This window comes from Callorhinus ursinus, unplaced genomic scaffold, assembly GCF_003265705.2.
Source record: "Callorhinus ursinus isolate GAN/ISIS: 27379988/994484 unplaced genomic scaffold, GSC_fseal_2.0 scaffold90, whole genome shotgun sequence".
NCBI lineage: Eukaryota > Metazoa > Chordata > Mammalia > Carnivora > Otariidae > Callorhinus > Callorhinus ursinus.
Genome location: NW_027397152.1, coordinates 1800937 through 1823902, shown reverse-complemented (window position 1 = coordinate 1823902; position 22966 = coordinate 1800937). Strand labels below are relative to the sequence as shown.

The 22966-nt window shown below is 37.8% G+C and overlaps 1 protein-coding gene across 8 annotated transcripts in view; it reads right to left on the bottom strand.

Moving 5' to 3' along the window:
• The window catches only part of ARNT (aryl hydrocarbon receptor nuclear translocator), a 65858-nt gene that overhangs the window by 17325 nt on the left and 25567 nt on the right, over positions 1-22966 (bottom strand). For 6 of the 8 annotated variants that reach the window (XR_012376900.1, XM_073888445.1, XM_073888446.1 and 3 more), the window contains 8 exons: positions 18992-19036; positions 15652-15696; positions 11998-12211; positions 8519-8732; positions 6156-6258; positions 4694-4759; positions 4200-4285; positions 2704-2780 (listed from right to left, as the gene is read on the bottom strand). Coding sequence is in view for 7 of the 8 variants with exons in the window: in XM_073888445.1 (XP_073744546.1) it covers positions 2704-2780; positions 4200-4285; positions 4694-4759; positions 6156-6258; positions 8519-8732; positions 11998-12211; positions 15652-15696; positions 18992-19036 (850 nt within the window). In the remaining variant the exon portion in view is untranslated. The remainder of the gene's footprint in view (positions 1-2703; positions 2781-4199; positions 4286-4693; positions 4760-6155; positions 6259-8518; positions 8733-11997; positions 12212-15651; positions 15697-18991; positions 19037-22966) is intronic. The other 2 variants (XM_073888447.1, XM_073888450.1) reach the window with 1 other exon arrangement.

Genomic DNA, 22966 nt, shown 5'->3' with positions numbered 1-22966 from the left:
ATTGCCCACAATAGACAAAGAAAACCATTGCAAACGACTGGACTAAAGGCAAAAGCTGCTCAGCCACAACAGCAGGGCACCCGTAACACATACAGGAGACAACCCTGAAGTGGCAGATTCTGGTGAAGAGGGGACATTGCACTGCAGGCCACTATTCTCAAGAGCAGAAGATGTACCTGAATTTCCTAACACAAAGAAACAAAGAGACAAAATGACACAGAGGAATATGTTCCAAATGAAACAACAGGACAAAATCAAAGCAAGAGACCTAAACAAAACAGAGAGAAGTAACATGACCGATGGAGATTTTAAAGTACAGTGGACTTGTGTCCACCTCAGTGAGACACTTAACCAAGACAGTTGAAAACATAAAAGAACCAATCAGAGATGAAAAACTCATTAACTAAAATTAAAAATACACTAGATGGAATAGTAGACTGGAGGAAGCAGAAGAACAGATCAGCAAGCTGGAGGACAAAATAATGGGAAGCAATCAAGCCTGCTTGAGAGTGAGGGAGAGAAGGAAAAATATAAAAATGAAAACAGACTTAGGGAACTCAGTGACACCAGAAACCATAAGAACATTCACATTATAGGGATCCCAGAAGAACAGAGAGGAAAGGGGGGGCAGAAAATTTATTTGAATAAATGATAGCTGACAACTTCCCAAATCTGGAGAAGGAAATAGAAATCCAGATCCAGAAGGCACAGAGAGTCCCCAACAAAATCAACCTAGGGAGGTCTACACCAAGACATACAGTAATTAAACTGGTAAAAAGTAGAGATAAAAAGAGAATTTTAAAAGCAGAAAGAAAAAAGAAATAGTTACATACAAGGGAAAACCATAAGGTAATCAGTAGATTTTTCAGAAGAAACTTTGCAGGGCAGAGGGACTAGCATGATACATTCAAAGTGCTAAAAGAGAAAAACCGGCAGCCAAGCATGCTCTATCCAGCAAGGCTATTATTCACAACAGAAAGACAGGTAAAGTTTACCAGACAAGCAAGAGTTACAGAAATTCATGACCACTAAACCAGCCCTCTAAGAAATGTTACAGGGCACTCTTAAGACCAAAAGTAGGAGTAAGAAAAGTAGGAAACACAAAACCAGAAAAATTAAGCATGTTTATAAAAATCAGTCAAGGTATTCACAAAATAAAAGGGTATAAAGTATGACACCAATATACCTAAAACTTGGAGGGGAGAGGAATAAAGAATGAGTTCAAACATAAGTAACCATCAACTTAATATAAACTGCTATATGCAAAAAGTGTTATACACAAACCTAACGGTAACCACAAATTAAACCAGTAACAGGTACACAAAAAAATAAATAGAAAGGTGGGGCACCTGGGTGGCTCAGTCAGTTAAGCATCTGCCTTTGGCTCAGGTCATGATCCCAGGGTCCTAGGATCAAGCCCCACATCAGGCTCCCTGCTCAGCAGGGGAGTCTGCTTCTCCCTCTCCCTCTGCCCCTGCTCACATTCTCTCTCTTGCTCACGATCTCAAATAAATAAATAAAATCTTTAAAAAAAAAAAAACTGAAACAAAAAAACAAGAAACAAGTGTTGGCCAGGATGTGGAGAAAAAGGAACCGAATGCAAACTGATGCAGCCATTGCAAAAACAGTATGGAAGTTCCTCAAAAAGTTAAAAAGAGACCTACCATATGATCCAGTAATTCCACTACTGGGTATTTACCAGAAGAAAAAAAACAAAAACGCTAATTTGAAAAGATACATACACTATGTTTACTGCAGCATTATTTACAACAGTCAAATTATGGAAGCAGCCCAAGTGTCCATCAACAGATGGATAAAGATGTGTGTATATACATATATATATACACAATGGAATATTACTCAGAGAATATTTAAGAAATATAAGAAAGAAACATAAGAAGTAATGAAATCTTGCCATTTCCAACATGGATGGATCTGGAGAGTATAATTCTAAGTGAAAGAAGTCAGTCAGAGAAAGACAAATACCATTTCACATATATGTGGACTTCAAGAAACAAAACAAACAAAGATAAAAAAGACAAACACAAAAACCAGACTCTTAACTATACAGAACAAACTGATAGTTACTAGAGGGGTGGTGGGTCTAAGGATAGGTGAAATAGGCGAAGGGGATTAAGTACATTTTTTTCCTTTGCAAGTTTTTATTTGAATTCCAGTTAGTTAACATACAGTATAATATTAGTTTCAGGTGTTGAATTTATTGACACCCAGTGCTCATCACAAGTGCCCTCCTTAATACCCATCACCTATTTAACTCATCCTCCCACTCAAGAGTACACTTATGATGAGCACTGAGTAAGGTATACCTGTGTTGAATCAATGGGCACCTGGATGACTCAGTTGGTTAAGCGTCTCTTGATTTCAGCTCAGGTCATCATCTAGGGTCACGAGATCAAGCCCCATATTGGGTTCCGTGCTGGGTGTACAGCCTGCTTAAGACTCTCTCTCTCCCTCTCCGTCTGCCCACCCTCCCACCTCTTTTCCTCTCTTAAAGAAAAAAGAATTGCTAAATCACTATACTGGACACCTCATATAACTAATATGCTAATAAATCAATATGACACCATATGTTAACTACACTGGAATTTAAATTTAAAAAAGTAAATATACAAAGAAGACTAAAAAAAAGAAAGGAAAAAGGAAAGAAAACAGATAATACAGATGTGGAAAATTCATACTTGCCTGCAGTCTGCCAATGGCCACTAGGCAAAATTTGCTCCCCTGGCCAGCCTCTGGATCATCATCTGGAAGGGAGACACCTTCAGGAAGGTGAAGTTAAAAGGTTTAAGAAGGATCTCAAACTCAATTACCTTTAATTCAGATCAAAAAAGATTTAAAATACATGTAGGTACGAAGAGACTAGTTTTAAAACAACAGAGTGCTGAATAAGAATAAAGATAAACAACTGCACAGAATTTACCATATATAAAACTATGATGGTCAAACCAAACATATGAAGACAGTCATTTATTCTATGACTATACCACAGGCAGAGAACAGAGGTCTTGCCCAACCTGTGGTTTTAAAATAAGCAAACAACCAAAAATGAAATTAAACCAACATCAACAGTTAGTTACTTATGTCTTTTGGAAAGAGAGAAGCCAAAGTTTCAATGTTTTATGTGGAAAAGGGAAGGCTGCATTTTCTCTCTAGTCTTTGCATATATATCGTCTTTTTACCAAGAAAAATATTATGAGAGCAATACAGAAATATAAAAGACCATATATGGCATATGTATGGTTTATTCAGTATATAAACTAAAAAGCTCAAATGTCACTACACTTAGAATTTTTCTGAATTACACTTAACTACCATTTATTGAGGGCATACTACATGCCAGGCACTGGGCTAAGTGCTTTTCTTACATTAACTCTAATCCTCAAAATAATTCTACATGGGATATATTATCTCCAAACTATAGATGAGAACACTGAGGGGTTCTTTTTATAACGGTCAAGTGTCTTACTCTAAGTTATACCATTAGTAAGTAACAATGCCAGAATCAAACCCAGGTTTTTCCGAATACAAAGTTTAATCTCTTCCCCAAATATACCACCTTGCCTCCCTTTTCTCTTAGTTTCCCTCTCCCTATAATCCCACTTCCCAATTACACCCATCCAGCAGGGAAGTAATAAAGTTGCTAAGATCTGGAAATTCTGACAAACCAGTTTAAAAGGCTGATCCCTGCACCCCAACCATCCTTCTCACATTTTGTTTGACTTCAAGTTCTAGGGGTAAAGCTAATGTGCTCACATCTTGATTTAAAGCCTTTAAAGAGAATATCCCACTTACAAGTTACTACAATTAGGTCATTTCCTTCTTCCTCAAAGCCATGCTCCTACTAAAAAGCTTTCCCAAATTAACTGCACTCAATGCCAAATGTTTCTTTGCACACAAATACTTAGAAAATAGGTATTCAGTATATATTACTATGAATCTGCACGTTTTTAAAAATTGCATTCTGTGACACAGTCAACACTGAATCATTTTCAAGTCTGAGTAACCCATCTCCCCAACTGGAATATAAAGGAGGAGCAAGAGCCTGCTTTTTCTTTCCTATTTTCTTATAGTTGATACCATCGTACATTTCACACACCAGGTACATGATAAGTGTTAACTAACTTTCTCAGACTCTGTGACAAACCTGTTGCACCATGGGAGAAATCCAACTTTCCTACCTGCTGGGGGCCAGGCCTTGATGTAGCCTGTGCAGTGGACCACCACAAAGTGAGGTTCCCCATCCTTCACAGTGCCAAGTCCATTCCTAGAAGAAGTACATGTGTGAGGAGAAAACCCTACCCAGTAACATTTAAAAGGCAATGCTGGCTTAGTACCTTTAACTTCAGGCTCTTGGATGTTTAGAAAACTGGCCACTTTTTTACCTCTCCCACCCAAAAGTGACCACCATATTTCTGACCCTTGCCAAAGTAAAGAAACAGAAAGGTACTGCAGCAGGAAGAAAGTTGGTAAAGTGGTAGGGCAACTTCTTTAAACAAGATGAGCAAAAGAAGCTGTAAAAGTTCAGGAAAACATTGCCAAAAAAAGGTAACTGGGAAGTGAAGGATACAAGTGAGGGCTGCTGAAGGAAGTACTACATTAAGATAGCTGAAAAAGTGACGATCTTTACAGGTTATTGGCCATCCCTTTGGTTTTTCATTGTTTAGGATCTCACCGGCATCTGTTCCTCACAAAGCTCAATCTACTCATGGAGACTGGGTCCACCGAACTATTACCACACCTGTTTCAAAGAACGGAGAGATTAAAAGCAATTAAGCTGTGCTATTAAAGAACTTTCCATCCATTAACAGCCAGAAAAAAGGGCTCTGGACACAACTAGACACAGAAGGATAAAGAAGTCAGGTTTGATATTTCTAAAACTTGGAACTGTCCAGAATTTGAAGTTCAAAATGTTGCACATACTCTTCAAATGCAGAAATTCTCTACGTTGGGGTCAGTATACTTTTTGTGTAAAGGACCAGATGCTAAATATTTCAACTTCTGTGGATCATACAATCTGTTGCAACTAGCCATCAGAGCAGGAAAACAGCCATAGACAATACATAAACAAATGCACATGGCTATATTCCTATGAGGCTTTATTTACAAATAAAGAGTTGTGGTTTGCAGACCCCGGTTCTATACCACAACCCAATCTATTTGCCACATTTCTTTATTACTTATCTTGCTCTTGCCGTGTTCATAGGCTGTGTCCACATATTGGGACATTCTCTCCCACCCTCTCTACCTTATCTCGTTTCTTTAAAATAATGGATAAAACTTACCTAGAGTTTAGTATGTGCCACGCACTATTCCAAGCATCTTTACACATATTTATTATCTCATGCTTATAACAACTTTATGAAGTTAATATAATTCCCAATATTAGATGAAATCACAACACAAAATAGTCATGTAATCTGCTCAAGGTCTCAGAAGATAGTAAGCGTCAAACCTAGTAGCCTAGGTTCAGAAGTTACTCTAAACCAGTAAGCCAGATAATACTCAATTCTGTAACTCTCTCAGGAAACCTTTCTTAATATCCTACTCATCATTTCTAATAAGCATCCTCTCAGTACAATGTAGGCAATTCCCACTGTATGACCTGAACTTATTTTGTGACTTCAAGAGGTATCTTTTCTACCTATGTAGAATGTACCACACTTTCTTCAGAATACTAAAAAAGTATAATTTATAATTATAAACACTAAATACTAACCAAAAGATATAAGATAGTATCAATACTCTATGAAAAAAAGAAAAATGAAGATATGGTCTAGTACATGGATGTAGTCTTGTGATGTACTGGGAAAATACTACAGATTTTGGAATCCAACCACTAGGGATTTTTTTTTTTTTTAAACAACAGAACAGTAACCATGAATTCAACCCCAAAGAACAGATGTGGGAAACGACAGCAATAAGTCTCTGATCATAGTATCTGGCATAGGAGGAATTAATTAAATTTTAGTTCCCTTATCAAACATTTTATTCTGTTATAATCCATGTGAGTCTTGAGAGTTAAATTTAATCCAACTAGAGCTCAGATTTAAAAGTTTAACTGACCTAACCAGAAATCAAAGCCCCTGCTCTTAATTTTTCTTATGTCAAATCACAGTCCTCAGCCTGACACTCACCTCATACGGCAAATAAATGATCTCCTTGAGCCCATACACATCCTCATGGAAGACTGCTGACCTTCTTTTTTCACTGTTCCAGTCTTCAGATCAAGGATACGCCCTGAAAAATGATGAGAAAAACAGTCTGGTGTGTTTTCTTGTATGTGGTGAAGAGGGAAAGGAGAGACACTAGAGGCAAAGATAAATAAGTATCCTACTGATGTCCTCCAATCTCATTTATAAAAGAATAGGCCAAGTAGGGAACGGATATTTTTCAAGTCCAAAATACTTCAACCCCCATCAATGAATGTTATTCTTAAATGCAAAGGCAGCACTGGAGAAAACCTTGTGCAAAGAAGAAAGGTGGGAGTGGAAAGTGGTGCTGGCAAGCAAGAGGCTAGGCTACATTCTTGGGTCTCATTTTTATACACATACACATGCACGTGTGTGCACACATGCACACCGAGGGAATGTCATTGTTTAAAAACAAATAATTTGGGGCGCCTGGGTGGCTCAAGTCAACTGAGCATCTGCCTTTGACCAGGTCACAATCTCAGGGTACCAGGATCAAGCACCACATCAGGCTCTGCGCTTAGTGGGGAGTCTGCTTCTCCCTCTCACTCTTCCTCTGTGTTCTCTCTCTCAAATAAATAAACAAAATCTTTAAAAAATTAAAATAAAATAAAAATTAAAAAAAAACAATTTTATATGCTATAGTAACACAATATCTATCTCCAGCCAAAATTTTCTTCCCTTTATTATATAGAAATGAATGGCAAGAGCGCCTGGGTGGCTCAGCTGGTTAAGCGTCTGCCTTCAGCTCAGGTCATGATCCCAGGGTCCTGGGATTGAGTCCCGCTTCAGGCTCCCTGCTCAGTGGACAGCCTGCTTCTCCCGCCCTCTGCTGCTCCCCCTGCTTGTGTGCTCTCTCTGTCAAAGAAAGAAATAAAATCTTAAAAAAAAAAAAAAAAAAAAGAAATGAATGGCAACTTTTGGAAAAAAGAACTAGAAACATGAAACCCATAAAGACCTGAAAGAAGGGAAAACTAAAACACAATTAATAAAACCAAAATCTTGCCATTTGAAACGACATGGATGGAACTAGACAGTATTATGCTAAGCGAAATAAGTCAATCAGAGAAAGACAATTATCATATGATCTCACTGGTATGTGGAATTTAAGAAACAAAACAGGATCAGAGATGAAGAGAGAAAAAAATAAGACAAAATCAGAGAGGGAGAAAAACCGTAAGAGACTCTTAATCACAGGAAACAAACTGAGGGTTGCTGGAAGGGAAGGCAGTGGGGGGATGGAGTAACTGGGTGATAGATATTAAGAAGGGCAGTGATATAATGAGCACTGGGTATTATATAAGACTGATGAATCATTGACCTCTACCTCTGAAACCAATACTACATTGTATGTTAATTAACTGAATTTAAATAAAGATAAATAAATAAATAAAACTATAATGGACTTCCTTGTATTTTATTACCAAGTTTTTTAAAAGATTCTATATATTTATTTATCTATTTAAAGAGAGAGAGGGAGAGAACACATGCGTACATGTGTGTGCATGAGCACAGGTAGGGGCAGAGGGAGAAGGAGACAGGAAATCTCAAGCAGACTCCAGCTCAGTGTGGAGTCTGACACAGGGCTTGATCCCAAGACTCTGAGATCACAATCGGAGTCAAAACCAAGAGTTGGGATACTCAACCAACTGAGCCACCCAGGCCCCCCTTAATTACCAGTTTTGATCTGCTTTCACTTTAAATTTTTTTCCAGAGTTGCTTAAGAAGCAGATGTGTTTCCTATAGCCAAACTCTGCAAAAGGACTGAATAGCATTAAAATAGGGTGAAGAAAAAAATAAATAAAAATAAGACAAAAAATAGTACAGATACAAAAAATAGTAACAACTTTTATACTGATAACCACTCCTCTTTAAAATAAAAATCTATTAAATAGAACCCAGTATATAAAGCTATATATATACTTTATATATATAAAGTATATAAAGATATGCACAAACAGGTAGAAAAAAATACCAGGTAATTACCCATACAAATGAGAGAGAAACATGGATAACTTAATTCTTTTAGAATGGAAAAAAAAAGCTCATTGTAGATTTGGTTTTTACTGTTTTATTTACAGTAATTAACTTATATACGTGCACTGTCACTCAAGAAACATTTTCTAACAATAAGCTACAAATTGTATTATCTGTGTGTGGATAGAAAAAAAATGATTATATTCATTATGGGAGAATATTCTAGAAGGTTTGCCAGATTCAATGAACAAACTGAAGAGCTAAAATACCTCTTCTGTTTCAGGAAAAAAAGAAAGGGCTTCCCATTCATTTTCCATCCATATAATTCGTACCTGTCAGGGCATTTTCTGAGGTGGAAAGCTGCTCACGAAGTTTGTCCACATCATCTGGATGCACCTGATCATAGAGTGTGCTACCAAACCATTCAGACTGTGGCTGATTCAAAACTGGGGTCACTGAGTCAGAGACATAAACCACCCGGCCTGTCTCACATGAGACAATAAACAGAAAGCCATCAGCTGCCTCCAAGATCAAATGTTTGAGTTCCTGCCCAAAAAAGAGAAATGAAAGTTAATACTGAACTCTTAAAAGCCAAGAATTATTCATGGAAAGAAGACATTTCAGGCCTTATGCACCTCTCCCTAAGCAATTGCTGGCTCCTGCCTGATCCACAGCCCCAGCTTTGCACTCTAAATGTAACTGCCTTCACAATAGGTAAATTTTCTAACAGTATTTCTTCAATCTCTCTGTCACTATTCACCTCCTCCTCTTTATCTCAGGACGCAAGATGGGAAATAAAAAGGTTTCCCACTAACAAAAATTTAGTCCTTGATCTCACCCCCTCTGGTCTCTTTTTAGGATCTTGCTCTATAAATACTCCCATTTTCACTCTTTCCCCTCAGATCTATAAACACGATCAAGTTTTCTCAATTCTATACAAATCTTTCCTCAATTTTGCCCAACTCATCTCTTTTTCAGTGCCGAGTTTATATTAAGAGTAATGTTATATTCACTGGTTTTATTCTCTTACCTTTCACTTATTTCTCAATCCCACTACAACTGTCACTCTAAACCATTCATATTGTTTGCAGCAGGTTAACAATGTTCTCCTGACTGTCAATTCAAGTCTCCTTTCCTGGGTCTTTATCATGTTACCCAATCTCTCTCCAGAATCTGGTAATGTTATCCATTCCATCCTTTTAAGTTTTATTTTCCTCTAGCTTCTACTACACCCTCCTCCAACTTTGGCTACCTTTCTAAATGTCCGTTCTCTGCTTCAGGCACCCTTCCCTTTGTTCAAGTCTTAAGTATATATATTTCCAAGGTTCTATCTTAAGTTCTCTTCTCTATTTATACCATATTCTCTCCCTGAGAAATTATATCCACTCCTCCCTGCCATGAAATGGTGCCCAAGTCTGTATCTCTAGACTCGCCTAAACTTTTTTCTTTAGCTTTAAGCAGACCTAAATTCCAACCAACTGTTAAAACATTTGCAATTTAGATATTCTACCAGCAACTCAATTTCAACATCTCAAAACCGGTCATATTTTCCCCTCCAAAGAATAATCCTCTGTGCTCTTCTAGCATTTCCTTTCTTGATTAACAGTATCACCTTCCTCTCAGGCTACAAGACCCAAAATCTAATTACTCTCTCTCCTGCTCCAGTGGTAACTGTTTTATTAATTCTATTTCCAATAACTACATCACTGTCCTAGTTATCTTATGCCAAGTCTCAAATCCAGCCTTAAAATGCTCTGTATCAACGAATATAATTTTTGGGGGGAGAGAGATGGGGAGGGACAGAAAGAGAAGGAGAATCCCAAGTAGGCTCCATGCCCGGCGCAGAGCCCAACTCAGGGCTTGATCTCATGACTCTGAGACCATGACCTGAGCCAAAATCAAGAGTCGGACACTTAAACTGACTGAGCCACCCAGGCCCACTGACTGACACATTTTTGATGGCTCCCTACTGCCTAAAAATTAATATCTAAATTCTGTAACATAACACCTAAATACTACATGATCAGGTCCCAGCCTACCTCCCTATTGTCATCTCCCAAGGCTTGCTAAACTATTTCATTTGCCTTGAATAATCCAATCATTCTCACTAGGCATTTGCTCAAGTTATTCACAGTATTTATGACACTAATCCCTTACCTTTCCTTTTCCATGTTTATATTTCTACAGGACTTTAATACTGCACCTCTATGACAGAACTAATCGTGTGTTTATATTGTGATTTATTTATTTACATGTCTCTTTCCACTAGTGACTATCTCTTATCTCTGTTCTTCTCATAGCACAAAGCACCTGGTTAGCCCACAAAAGGCGCATAAACTGGAGTCTGTTCAATCAGTATCTCTATGTGTATTGTTAGATTAACTGATTAACTATTTCAAAGTACATATATCTAAAATCCATGCTGTATGTTTTCATATAGAAACTCTTATTTGGAAAATCATTCTTACTGCTTTCTTCCAAACCACATTCCTTCCTTCTAATCCTCTGAATAAAAGAGTGACATTATAGGTCAATTTTTTTCTTCCTTATATTTCCTGTAAAATTTTCTGCAACAACCATGTGTTATTTTTAATAATCAAAAGAGAACATACCTTTCTTACTCTTAGAAATCTTTGCTAACCATCCCCACTCAAACCTGGTCATTCTATTCACTTTAGCCGTCCCTCCACTATATATTTATCTAGTCCCATATAAATTATTAGTAAGTTTTAAAGAAAGATTATTTCTCAGGGTGCCTGGGTGGCTCAGTCAGTTGTGTCCGACTCTTGGTTTTGGCTCAGGTCATGATCTCATGGGTCGGGAGATCTAGCCCCACACTGGGCTCCATGCTCAATGGGGAGTCTGCTTGAGATTCTCTCCTTCTCCTTCTGCTCCTCCCCCTGCTCACATTCGGTCTCTCTCAAATAAATAATCATTTTAAGAAGATATTTCTTCTCTGTATTGCATTTTCTTCTCATTTTTCACTATGTGTGTATCTAGACACTCAAAAATTCATATTCAGACTCACTTCCACTCACTCACATATTCATACTCAGATTAAGTTCCTGAGAGGCTAGAAACGTTTTTGCCTTCCCTATTTTTCTCATTACATTTAACAGAGCACATCTCTCAGGAACGATGACTGCCTTGTCAGACTCCTTTTATCACTAAAACTAAAAGCTGCTTCAGGAATAAGAAACAGTTTTCTTCCATCTTCTATAACCCTAAAGTCAAGGAAGAGAACAGGTTCCATGGACACAGTCATCTCTTCTTCCTACAATTCTACTCTTGTTTCACCTTATAGGCTATATTCATGAGTGAAGTTTAAAATACATATAAGCTTGGGGCATCTGGGTGGCTCAGTTGGTTAAATGTCTGCCTTCAGCTCAGGTCATGATCCCAGGGTCCTGGAATTGAGCCCTGCGTTGGCGGGGGGGGGGTCCCCTGCTCAGCGGGGAGTCTGCTCCTCTCCCACCCCCACCTGTGTGCACATGCTCTCTCAAAATAAATACAATCTTTAAAAAAATTAATAAAATAAAATACCTAATAAGCTTGTTAAATAATTTGCACAAGTCTTCTGTACTTCTCACTGTTCCGATGCTAATGAATATAATAGCCAGGAATTGAAACTACTTTCCCATGTGTGAATTTTTCCTTAACAGGTGAATTCTTGTACTTTAAGCAATCTACAGACTCAGCTTGGCTCTGACTCTCAATATAAGGCACTAGTTAGAATTACGGTCATCTACCCCGCAAAGATAAAAATTTTCAACAGATTCTCGACTATCTCAGATTTGTACATCCCAGAGACCTGATCAGTGAGGAACGAAGGCTTGTAGGTGCCATCAGTGGATGTATTCCCAGTTCCTCTCAAGGACTTCATGTGAGAGACTGCCATACGTAAGATGGTTAGCTTGTCTGGTTTTCGAGCCAGGGCACTACAGGTGGGCACCATGTCTGACAGTTCTGTGATGTAGGCTGTCATCTTGTTCCGTCGCCGCCGTTCAATTTCACTGTGATTTTCCCTGCATGGAGAGAGGAGAAGCCCCACCCAGGTGGTCACATCTGGCCATTTGGGAGGCGGGAAGAGTCATATAAATACGGAGTCAGCTGCTGAAGAAATGTAGTTTTTAGATTTAGGAGTGTTTAAGTCTCGGAAGATAGAGTCAAGTTTGCCAACCTTCTCATGCAGAACAAGGATGGAATAGAAACCAACAAGGCAGACAGAGAATAAACAGATACCAGCAATTCTCCCTATCTCCTGGAAACTTCACTTCCTATGTAAATTACCACTCCCCCAAACAAAACAAAGTAAAAAATGTTTTAAAAAGTGATAGTCTTAAAAGATATTGATTTTATTCATGTTATTTCCCGAGACAAATAATCTTGGTTTGGCTGACTCCATGTTTACTAATTCAACTTTTTAAGGCCGAAAATAAAATGACCAGTTTTTTCCAACACAAGTATACTGCCCAACAACTGATAAACGAATTGATAGTACAGATTCCTTTGGTCTATAAAATGTTGCCTGTTCTAAGCTTCTCTCCTACTCTTAACACTAGAAGGCAGAACTGGAAGATTTTGAAGTTTTCTTTGTCTCACTAAGGCATAAAGTCCTAGCTTCTCTATCTGGGTGTGGTGCCAGTGTACTGAGCTTAAGAGATTTTAAGATAACTCTATGGTCAAATAATCTTCAACAAGGCAGGAAAAAAAACTGCAATGGAAAAAAGACAGTCTCTTCAAAAAAACGGTACTGGGAAAATTGGACAGCCACATTCAGAAGAATGAAACTCGACCATTCTCTAACACCATACATAAAGATAAACTCAAAATGGATGAAAGATCCCAGTGTGAGACAGGAATCCATCAAAATCCTAAAGAACATAGGCAGTAACCTCTTCCACATCGGCCACAGCAACTTCTTTCAAGATACATCTCCAAAGACTAGTGAAACAAAAGCAAAAATGAACTTTTGGGACTTCATCAAGATAAAAAGCTTCTGCACAGCAAAAGAAACAGTCAACAAAACAAAGAGGCAACCCACTGAATGGGAGAAGATATTTGCAAATGACACTACAGATAAAGGGCTGGTATCCAAGATCTATTAAGAACTTCTCAAACTCAACACCCAAAAAACAAATAATCAAGTCAAAAAATGGGCAGAAGACATGAACAGACACTTCTCCAAAGAAGACATACAAATGGCTAACAGACACATGGAAAAATGTTCATCATCATTAGCCACCAGGGAAATTCAAATCAAAACCACACTGAGATACCACCTTAAACCAGTTAGAATGGCAAAAACTGACAAGGCAAGAAACAACAAATGTTGGAGAGGTTGTAGAGAAAGGAGAACCCTCTTACACTGTTGGCGGGAATGCAAGTTGGTACAGCCACTTTGGCAAAGTGTGGAGGTGCCTCAGAAAATTAAAAATAGAGCTACCCTATGACCCAGCAATTGCACTACTGGGTATTTACCCCAAAGACACAGATGTAGTGAAAAGAAGGGCTATATGCACCCCAGTGTTCATAGCAGCAATGTCCACAATAGCCAAACTGTGGAAAGAGCCGAGATGCCCTTCAACAGATGAATGGATAAAGAAGATGTGGTCCATATATACAATGGAATATCAATCAGCCATCAGAAAGGATGAATACCCAACTTTTACATCAACATGGATGGGACTGGAGGAGATTATGCTAAGTGAAATAAGTCAAGCAGAGAAAGTCAATTATCATATGGTTTCACTTATTTGTGGAACATAGGGAATAGCATGGAGGACACTAGGAGAAGGAAGGGAAAAATGATGGGGGGGAATCGTAGGGAGAGATGAACCATGAGAGACTATGGACTCTGAGAAATAAACACGGTTCTAGAGGGGAGGGGGGGTGGGGGGATGTGTTAGCCCGGTGATGGGTATTAAGGAGGGCACGTACTGCATGGAGCCCTGGGTGTTATAGGAAAACAATGAATCATGGATCACTATGTCAAAAACTAATGATGTATTGTATGGTGACTAACATAACATAATAAAATTAAATTTAAAAAAAAAGATATCTACTAGCGGTCCCTTCTGGGTCCCCAGCTGGAGCAAAATGAATTAGAGAGTAAAAGTGGAGTGGGGACAAAAAGGCCTGAAAACAGACAATTTGGATCTCAACAGGGTACGTGGATCACATCTCCATAATAATCCAGTAGTTTTCAAGTTGGATTTCTAAAAAGCCCCATAGTTCCTCAGTGTCTTCTACGAGGATGCCTCAAAGAAAGAACGAAACAACACGCTGCATTTCTGCTTCTCCTTGAGCAGCTTTTGCTTTATCTTTTTTATTCACTTCCATTACCACTTAAGGATCCTATCTGAATAAAAGTTCTTTGTCAAAACAAAAAGAAAAATAAAAACAACTGGTCTAACATAAATCTCTTCATGAGAAAAATTAAGGTTAAGAAGTTAACTAAATGACTTTCCCAAAGGCAGCATTCATTCCCAATTAATGCAATGGTTTTCCCACCATACCATGCCAAATCAGCTTTCTGAAGCCTTAAAGAGTTAGCAGGAAATGACAACAAAATGAGCTTGTGGCCGCGCTGAAAAAGGTAATGAGATGAGGGGGTAAAGTAGTAAAAACAGGTATTGGTATCAATGATCTATCTCCTACTGAATGGTCCCAAATCACAGAAGCAAGAAAATAGAAAAATTTGGGCACACCATTAGTATCCTAGTATTTCTACCTTATTGACAATAGTCTCCAAAGAGAACTCTAGAGTCTCCTTTCCAAATGGCAAAAAGATCTCACCACGTAAGTTTGTATTTGTTAATTTGCCTGAGAAACATAAAATTCTACTTTCAAACTTAAAGCACCCATCCTCCTAGTATCTGACAGATTTCTGACACCGAAGTCCAGAAGGCTACTCTTTTAAAAAGCCACATCAAGACTGCTAAAACTTTTCTGGAAAACCATAAAAGATTCAATCACCAAAGCAAGACCAGTACTGTATGACACAGTAATCTAGCCTGTGAGTCTACACAGGAAAATAAGGGTGTGCTTTCTAGAGAGGTACAGAATAAATGCTAAGGCCTAAATATTGGGAACCAAGTGCAAACACAAATATATTTATTAGTCTTCTGATAAAAAAGTATGCCCCTACTAAAGCACCAACTGGCACCACTGCCCTGCTTCTAAAGCCTTTTATTCTGTGAAACAGTGCTGAGATAAAGAGGAAAAGAGAAAACTATAAAACTAATAGCAATTTCTTAAATTCCTTAGTAAAGTTCCCTCAACTCACCCACTTTCTGATGGGGGAGGCCAAAGTTCCTGTTACACACAAACTTCTAATAAATCTTGTCCTCTCTTGCCACAGATAAGGAAAAACACAAAGAGAAAGGGGAAAAAAGAGCAGAGTAAGAAAAAGGAAAAAGCAGCATCATCTGCTTCATCATGCTGAAAGACACTGTTCTCCTACCTGGCAAGTCTCTCTTTATCCGCAGAGCTCTGCTCATCATCCGACCTAAAAATAGAATTAATGAACTAAGCTAAAATTAAAATAAAAAGAAAGAAAAAAAGAGGGATGGATGGATGGATTGATGCAAGGAAGTAGAGGGGAAAGGAAAGGAAAAAGGAAATAGAACAAAATAGATGCAGAGAAGGGAAAATTAAAATATGGACAGGAACCTTGCCCATAACTCTACAAAGCCATTTGTTAGGATAAAAAAAAGTAACTCACAGGACAAAGGCTGACATAAAAGCAAGGCCAATATTCATTATAAATTAACACAGTCTGAACACAGAAAGCATTTTGCCAATCAATCTCTATACAGACCAACAATATATAGTTTGAACAAGAACCAAACGAGGGAATACCATTCTCACACACTGCTCCCAATCTGGAAATAAAATGATATCCACATATGCTATTCTTTTTTTTTTTTTTTAAGATTTATTTATTTATTTGAGAGAGGGGGGAAGGTGCAGAGGGAGAGGGAGAGACAGAATACTCAAGCAGACTCCCTACTAAGAGCAGAGTCTGACGTGGGGCTTGATGCCAGGACCCCGAGATCACAACCTAAGCCAAAATCAAGAGTTGGCCACTTAACCAACTGAGCCACCCAGGTGCCCCCACATATGCTATTCTATAATAAAAAACCAAAGAGTAAATCATGGTAAGAATGTTAAACAAATGATCACAAATACAATCTCTCTGTTAACACGCAGACACACACATATGCTCTCATAGACAAAATAACCTAACAGGTTTCACTGGATAAATTACATAAATAAAACTTAAGAATTAGATTTCTGGCACATCCCCTACCACTGACTGGATACTAAAGTAGTAAATTTCTATTTATTCACTCTCCCATTTCTTTGCAGTAAAGCTCCAAAACTGCTGGATCCCCACTGTCAACTCCCCCTCTCCTGGAGGGGGCTACAAAGGATTACCATTAAGTTTTTCTGGAAAACTGAGAACTATAAGGGTTGGTGGCAACTGAAGAAACATCAAGGTGTTGGTAGGCCAGTATATCAGTAATCAATTCCATTAAAAACAATATATATAGATATAGATTAAGAAGCCTCAAATATGTCTAAGTAAGCATGATATATTAACAGGCTGAAACACTATTTCATTATTAAAAGTGATAGGTACAGAGGCACCTGGGTGGCGCAGTCGGTTAAGCGTCCGAATCTTGGTTTTGGCTCAGGTCATGATCTCAGGATGGTGAGACGGAGCTCCATGACAGGCTCTGTGGTTGGTGGAGCCTGCTTGGGATTCTCTCTCTCTCTCCCCCTACCCCTCCCTTCCATGCTCACTGACTTGTTTGTTCTCTTTCTCACTCTAAAATAAATAAATCTCAAAAAAAAAAAAAAAAAGACATGTACAATGAATAGCAATACCTGGGAAACAGGAAAAAAAGAGACCCAAAATAACACAGTAATAAGAACATAAATATGAAATTTACCTATACTGATGAGAAACACAAGAGAATTGCCTTATATTCAGTAAAGTTTCATGTTCATTGGTTATTATGGTTCCTTAACAAACTACAAATCCTTTTTTCAAAGAATTGAGAAAATAGATACATTTTCAGCTTTATAGACCTACTGAATTCCCAAGAAGAATATGTGAGGTGAATTGGCACAATCTAAGTTGTCTGAAAGAAAGTTAAATATCTAAAATTCCTATTATTACTACTACTACTACAAATCCATAATCCCTTAACCACTCTAGTATTTCTGAATGAAATATGTGAATGTATAAATATTTATACTAAGTACAACAAATGAAGACTAAAATAATTCAGGTCATGTCTTCATAGCTTTTTGGAATTTCAGTCAAGAGACTGTTAACCTGTATGACCAGTACTACTTGATGGCTTGACTACCTTTCTATCTATCTTTCTTTTCTTTTCTTTCCTCTCTTTCTTTCTCTTTCTTTCAGCAATCTCTACATCCAACGTGGGGCCTGAATTCAGGACCCTAAGAACAGGAGCTGCATGCTCTACTGACTAAGCCAGCCAGGTGCCCAGGATGGCCTGACTTTCCAACGCAGCTTCAGAAACTATTCCCCAAGTATCTATAATTAACTTCTCATTTTAGAGACGGTTTATACCCTAAAGTATTTATAACTATCTATTTCAATAAATAAATTACTTGAAAATCTCTTGAATTCCCTCCTTTCCTATTGCCATTGCTTCCACTCCAGCCCAGGCACTCATCATTTTATAGCTATCTTATTATTCACCCTTGCATCTACCTCCCTGACTATTGTGCTTCTTTTTAATCAATCCTATACACTGCTACTAAAGAAAATCCCATATGCATTTTATTTATTAAAATCTCTTATTCAAAGCCCATGATGGCATCTTACTGCTTCAGATAGTTATAAGCTACTCTGACTGGTATTAGCCCTCTACATCAGTGGTTCTCAAGGTTTGGTTCCCAGACTAGCAACATCAGCAATAAATATAAGAACTCAGTTAAGCTCTGGATTTTTGATTATTCATTTTTCTGAGGTGGCTGCAAACTCACTTTTTACAAAACAGACTAATTTGGGCGCCTGGGTGGCTCAGTCGGTTAAGCATCTGCCTTCGGCTCAGGTCATGATCCCGGGGTCCTGGGATCAAGTTCCGCGTCGGGCTCCCTGCTCAGCAGGGAGTCTGCTCCTCCCTCTGCCTGCCACCCCTTATTTATTAAAATAAATTTTATTTATTTATAATAAATATTTATTATAAATATTTATTTTTAAAAAAAAAAAAAATTTTAAAAAAACAAATGTACTTTTTAAAAAAATACAGAATGAACTTTCTAAAAAAAATCTTGCTTTTTATTCATAAATCCTTCTCAATTTTGTACATCTGAGTTGATGAAAAGCGAAGTATTTTTCATAATCTTCACAAAATTTAAATAAATTTATTAAAATCAAAATTCATCTCCACAAAAATTATTTCTGTTGCCATTTTTAAAGGAAAACTATTACCTGTATAGATTTTGTGGACCCATTTAATAATAAATACAACCATGAAATCCATAACTTGTGTTCCTGTGGACACCCAGCAAGCACACTGTATAGCTGCCTACCATAGGCTGCCTACCATTTTTTATGTAAAAACACTGTATAAACTGTACCATCAGTCTGAAGTCATGTTAACTGAACATAAACAGTAACTGTCATACTAAATTTTGTCAGCTTTCAGAGTAAGGAAGAAGACTGACAGAGAAATTAACTCCTAATGAGATCAAATTAAACTCAATACACTTGAACTGCCTGGTTCCACAACATGGCCCAAGATGCTCTACTACATTACCTGGCAAACCGCTCCTTATCATTAGACATCTGATCATCATCACACCTAAGAAAGAAAAATAAGATTAGCCCAAAGCATTATACTTGTTATATCTACTTCCTCTGAAATAAAAACTAGAAAGGAGTAAAAATATTCAACAGAAAAAAAAAAAGCCAATGGAAAACCATCAAAAGCGACAGAGATAGTAATACCATCCCAAAGAACTTAAGAGACCCATGACTATTATTTGTCAGGTTTCCGATGTTCTCCTTTACCTTTACTTATGAGACACTCCAAAAAAAAGAGGATGATCTCATGAGGGCACAACGGACTGCCCTGTCAGCACCACTCTGAGATTGGGGATAGTTTTAATTATGGCAGAAAAACAAGGAACATAAAATTGACCATCTTAACCAATTTTTAGAGTACAATTCGGTAGTGTTAACTACATTTACATTGTTGTGCAACAGATCTATAGAACTTTCTAATCTTGCAAAACTGAAACTCTATATACACTAAACATCATCTTCCCATCTGCTCCCCACCTAACCCCCAGCTCCTGGTAACCATCACTGTACTTTCAATCTCTAATTTTGACTACTTTAGATACCTCATATAAGTGAAATTATATAGTCTCTTTTTGTGACTGGCTTATTTTACTTAGTATAATGTCCTCAACATTCATCCATGTTGTAGCATATGCCAGGATTTCCTTCCTTTTTAAGGCTGAACAATATTCCATTGGACATATATGCCACATTTTCTTTATGCATTCATCTGCCAGTGAATATCTGGGTTGATTCCACCTCTTGGCTATTGGGAAAATGGGGCAGTGCACATGAGTGTGTAAATATCTAAGACCCTGTTTTCAATTATTTTAGATATTTATAAACAGAAGTGGGGCTGCTGAATCATACGATGATTCTGTTTTTAGTTTTCTGAGGAATCTCCATACTGTTTTCCAGTAGTTAAGTTTACCATTTACATTCTGACCAACAGTGCATAAGGGTTCCTTCTTTTTCACATCCTTACCCAACATTTATTTTCTGTTTCTTTGATGGTAGCCCTCATCATGGGTGTGAGGTGGTATCTCACTGTAGTTTCAATCTTCATTTCTCTAACGATTAGTGATGTTGAACATCTTTTCACATGCTTGTTGGCCTTTTGCATACCTTCTTTGGAAAAACGTCTATTCCAAGTCATCTGTCAATTTTTAATCAGGCTGTTTTTTTTTATTATTGAGTTATGGTAGTTCTTCATATATTATAGATATTAACCTCTTATCAGATGTATGATTTGCAAATATTTTCTCCCATTACATGGGTTATCTTTTCACTGTTTTCTTTGATGCACAGAAATTTTTAAGAGATAGTTTTATATTATGACATGAACAATGTTCTTTATCTCTCTAATCAAGGAAACACAATCCATTCATCCCAACAACTTCTACTTAATAAGCCAATAAATCATATCTGCTAAAGAAAGAAACTACAGGATTTGTTGAAGGAGGAAAACCTAACTTTAAAAACATTACTCTACTCTCTGGATGATCTAAATTTTCCTCTTCTCACTGCCACAGGATATAGCAAAGATCTATCAACTCTGGACAGAAAGTGCTTTTGGGAGATAGGTAAGTGTCACAAAATTTGCAGTTAAGCCAGTTATTAAATTAGAACCAAAATTTATACTGCTCCTTCACAGGCTGTAAATCCTCAAGTAATCCAACCCCAAGAATTTTCAATTTTTGAAAATAACAGAAGAGAAGAATGGGCAAAAATGGAGATGTAACTGAATTCCAGCTCAAGTACAAATGGTCTGTTCCTAGGACACAAAATATGCTTTAAATCAGATGCTACTAACTCCTAGTGAAAACATGTAACCTAAACTGAAAAGAGAGACCTATAATTTATATGTTAACTTTGAATCTCAAGAATGAGTCTTCTAGATCCTTACTACTGAAAGTATGGTCAGTGGCTGGAAGCAGATTCCAGAAATGAAGCAGAACACAGAACCTTGGGCCCTACCCCAGGCCTACTGAATTACATTTTTTTGGTAAGTAATCTCTAGGCCCAATGTGGGGCTTGAACTCACAACCCCAAGATCAAGAGATGCATGCTCTACCAACTGAGTCAACCCAGACCAAATTACAACTTTCAAAAGTAGCATCAACCAAGGAGATTTAGTGCTGACTTAGGGATACAATGCAAGTAAGGCTTTCACACACTGACCAGAGTGGAAAATTCCAATTGTTTTAAAAAAAAAAAAGATAAAGAAATTTGGTGATGCCTCTCTCGGGCATAATGACCCACTAGGTAAAATGAATTGTGACAGTCTTTTTTTATGGTTGGGGAAAGAACAAATGAACCTTTCTGGATCTGCATATAGTTTGTGACTACTAGGTTTTGTGGAAATAAAGACAATGACTCAGGGCCAGAGCTAACTGAGAAATATTTAATAAATAAGACTAGCAGCGGGGTGCCTGGGTGGCTCAGTCGGTTAACCATCTGCCTTCGGCTCAGGTCATGATCCCAGGATCCTGGGATCGAGCTCCTTGTCGGGCTCCCTGCTCCACGGGGAGCCTGCTTTTCCCTCTCCCACTCCACCGTGCTTGTGTTCCCTCTCTTGCTGTCTCTCTCTCTCGCTGTCAAATAAGTAAATAAAATCTTAAAAAAAAAAAAAAAAAGACTAGTGGTTACTTCTATGCCATTCATATGCACAATACAGTTCCACCAATAGCATCTATCATTACAATTATGGATTCCCAATTGGAAGAATTCCCAGAACTGTTTGAAAAACAGTTTGGGATGCCTGGGTGGCTCAGTTAGTTGGGTGCCTGCCTTCAGCTCAGGTCATTATCCCAGGGTCCTGGGATGGAGTCCGGCATCAGGCTCGGCGGGGAGCCTGCTTCTCCCTCTGCCTGCTGCTCCCCGTGCTTGTTCTCTCTCTCTGACAAAGAAATAAATAAAATCTTAAAAAAAAAAAGGTCTATCCTTCCCCCAAAATTGAAATATCTTCCCCTCTTCACATTTATTAATACTCATTAAGTCTCAAGAGCTCTCTTGGAGAATTATTTTCTCCAATGTTCTGCAACTATTTCTTTACGGTAGCCAAGTTACAGTTGTTTTCAAGAATATCTGGTAGGACTCAGCAACTAGTTAGTAGTGAGAAATATAAGCCTAAATAAAATTTACTAAAATGAAAAAAAAAGATGTCTCTGATGGAACTTAAGCATTATAAAACTAAACAATGGCAAGGAATTTACAATATGGACATCCTCCATACAAAAACAAAAACTTAGGACATTATGAATGTATGTACACACATATACATTTAAATATGTGTGTACATATTTAGTACATACACTTACATATGTACTAAAATTTCTAAAAGGATACTCAATAAACTGGGAACTGTAGCTGTCTAAGGGAAAGGGTCTGAAGTGAAAGGAAGACATACCTGCACTACACATAACTACTTTCACTGTTTAAAAACTTAAAAAATATATTACTTTTTAAGATCTAGTTAATAAAGCAAATGAAGCCACCCAGACTCAGTCGTTAAGCATCTGCCTTTGGCTCAGGTCATTATGGTTGGGGAAAGAACAAATGAACCTTTCTGGATCTGCATATAGTTTGTGACTACTAGGTTTTGTGGTCCCAGGGTCCTGGGATCAAGCCCCGCATCGGGCTCCAAGCTCTGCGGGAAGCCTGCTTCTCCCTCTCCCTGCCGCTCCCCCTGCTTGTGTTCCCTCTCTTGCTGTGTCTCTCTCTGTCAAATAAATAAGTAAAATCTTAAAAAAAAAAATATGACAAATGAAATCTGAACACTCACATAATAAGCTTTTTTTTTAAATAGGGCTCTTTATTTATTAAATATTTGTTACTCAACAAAGTAGACCCGCCTAGGTAATATTTTCAACTTTGGAAAGGAAAAACAGCAAGTTGCAGTCCAGGTTATCTCCCTTTCTTTGACTCTTACTGCTTTGGTCTTTAGCAG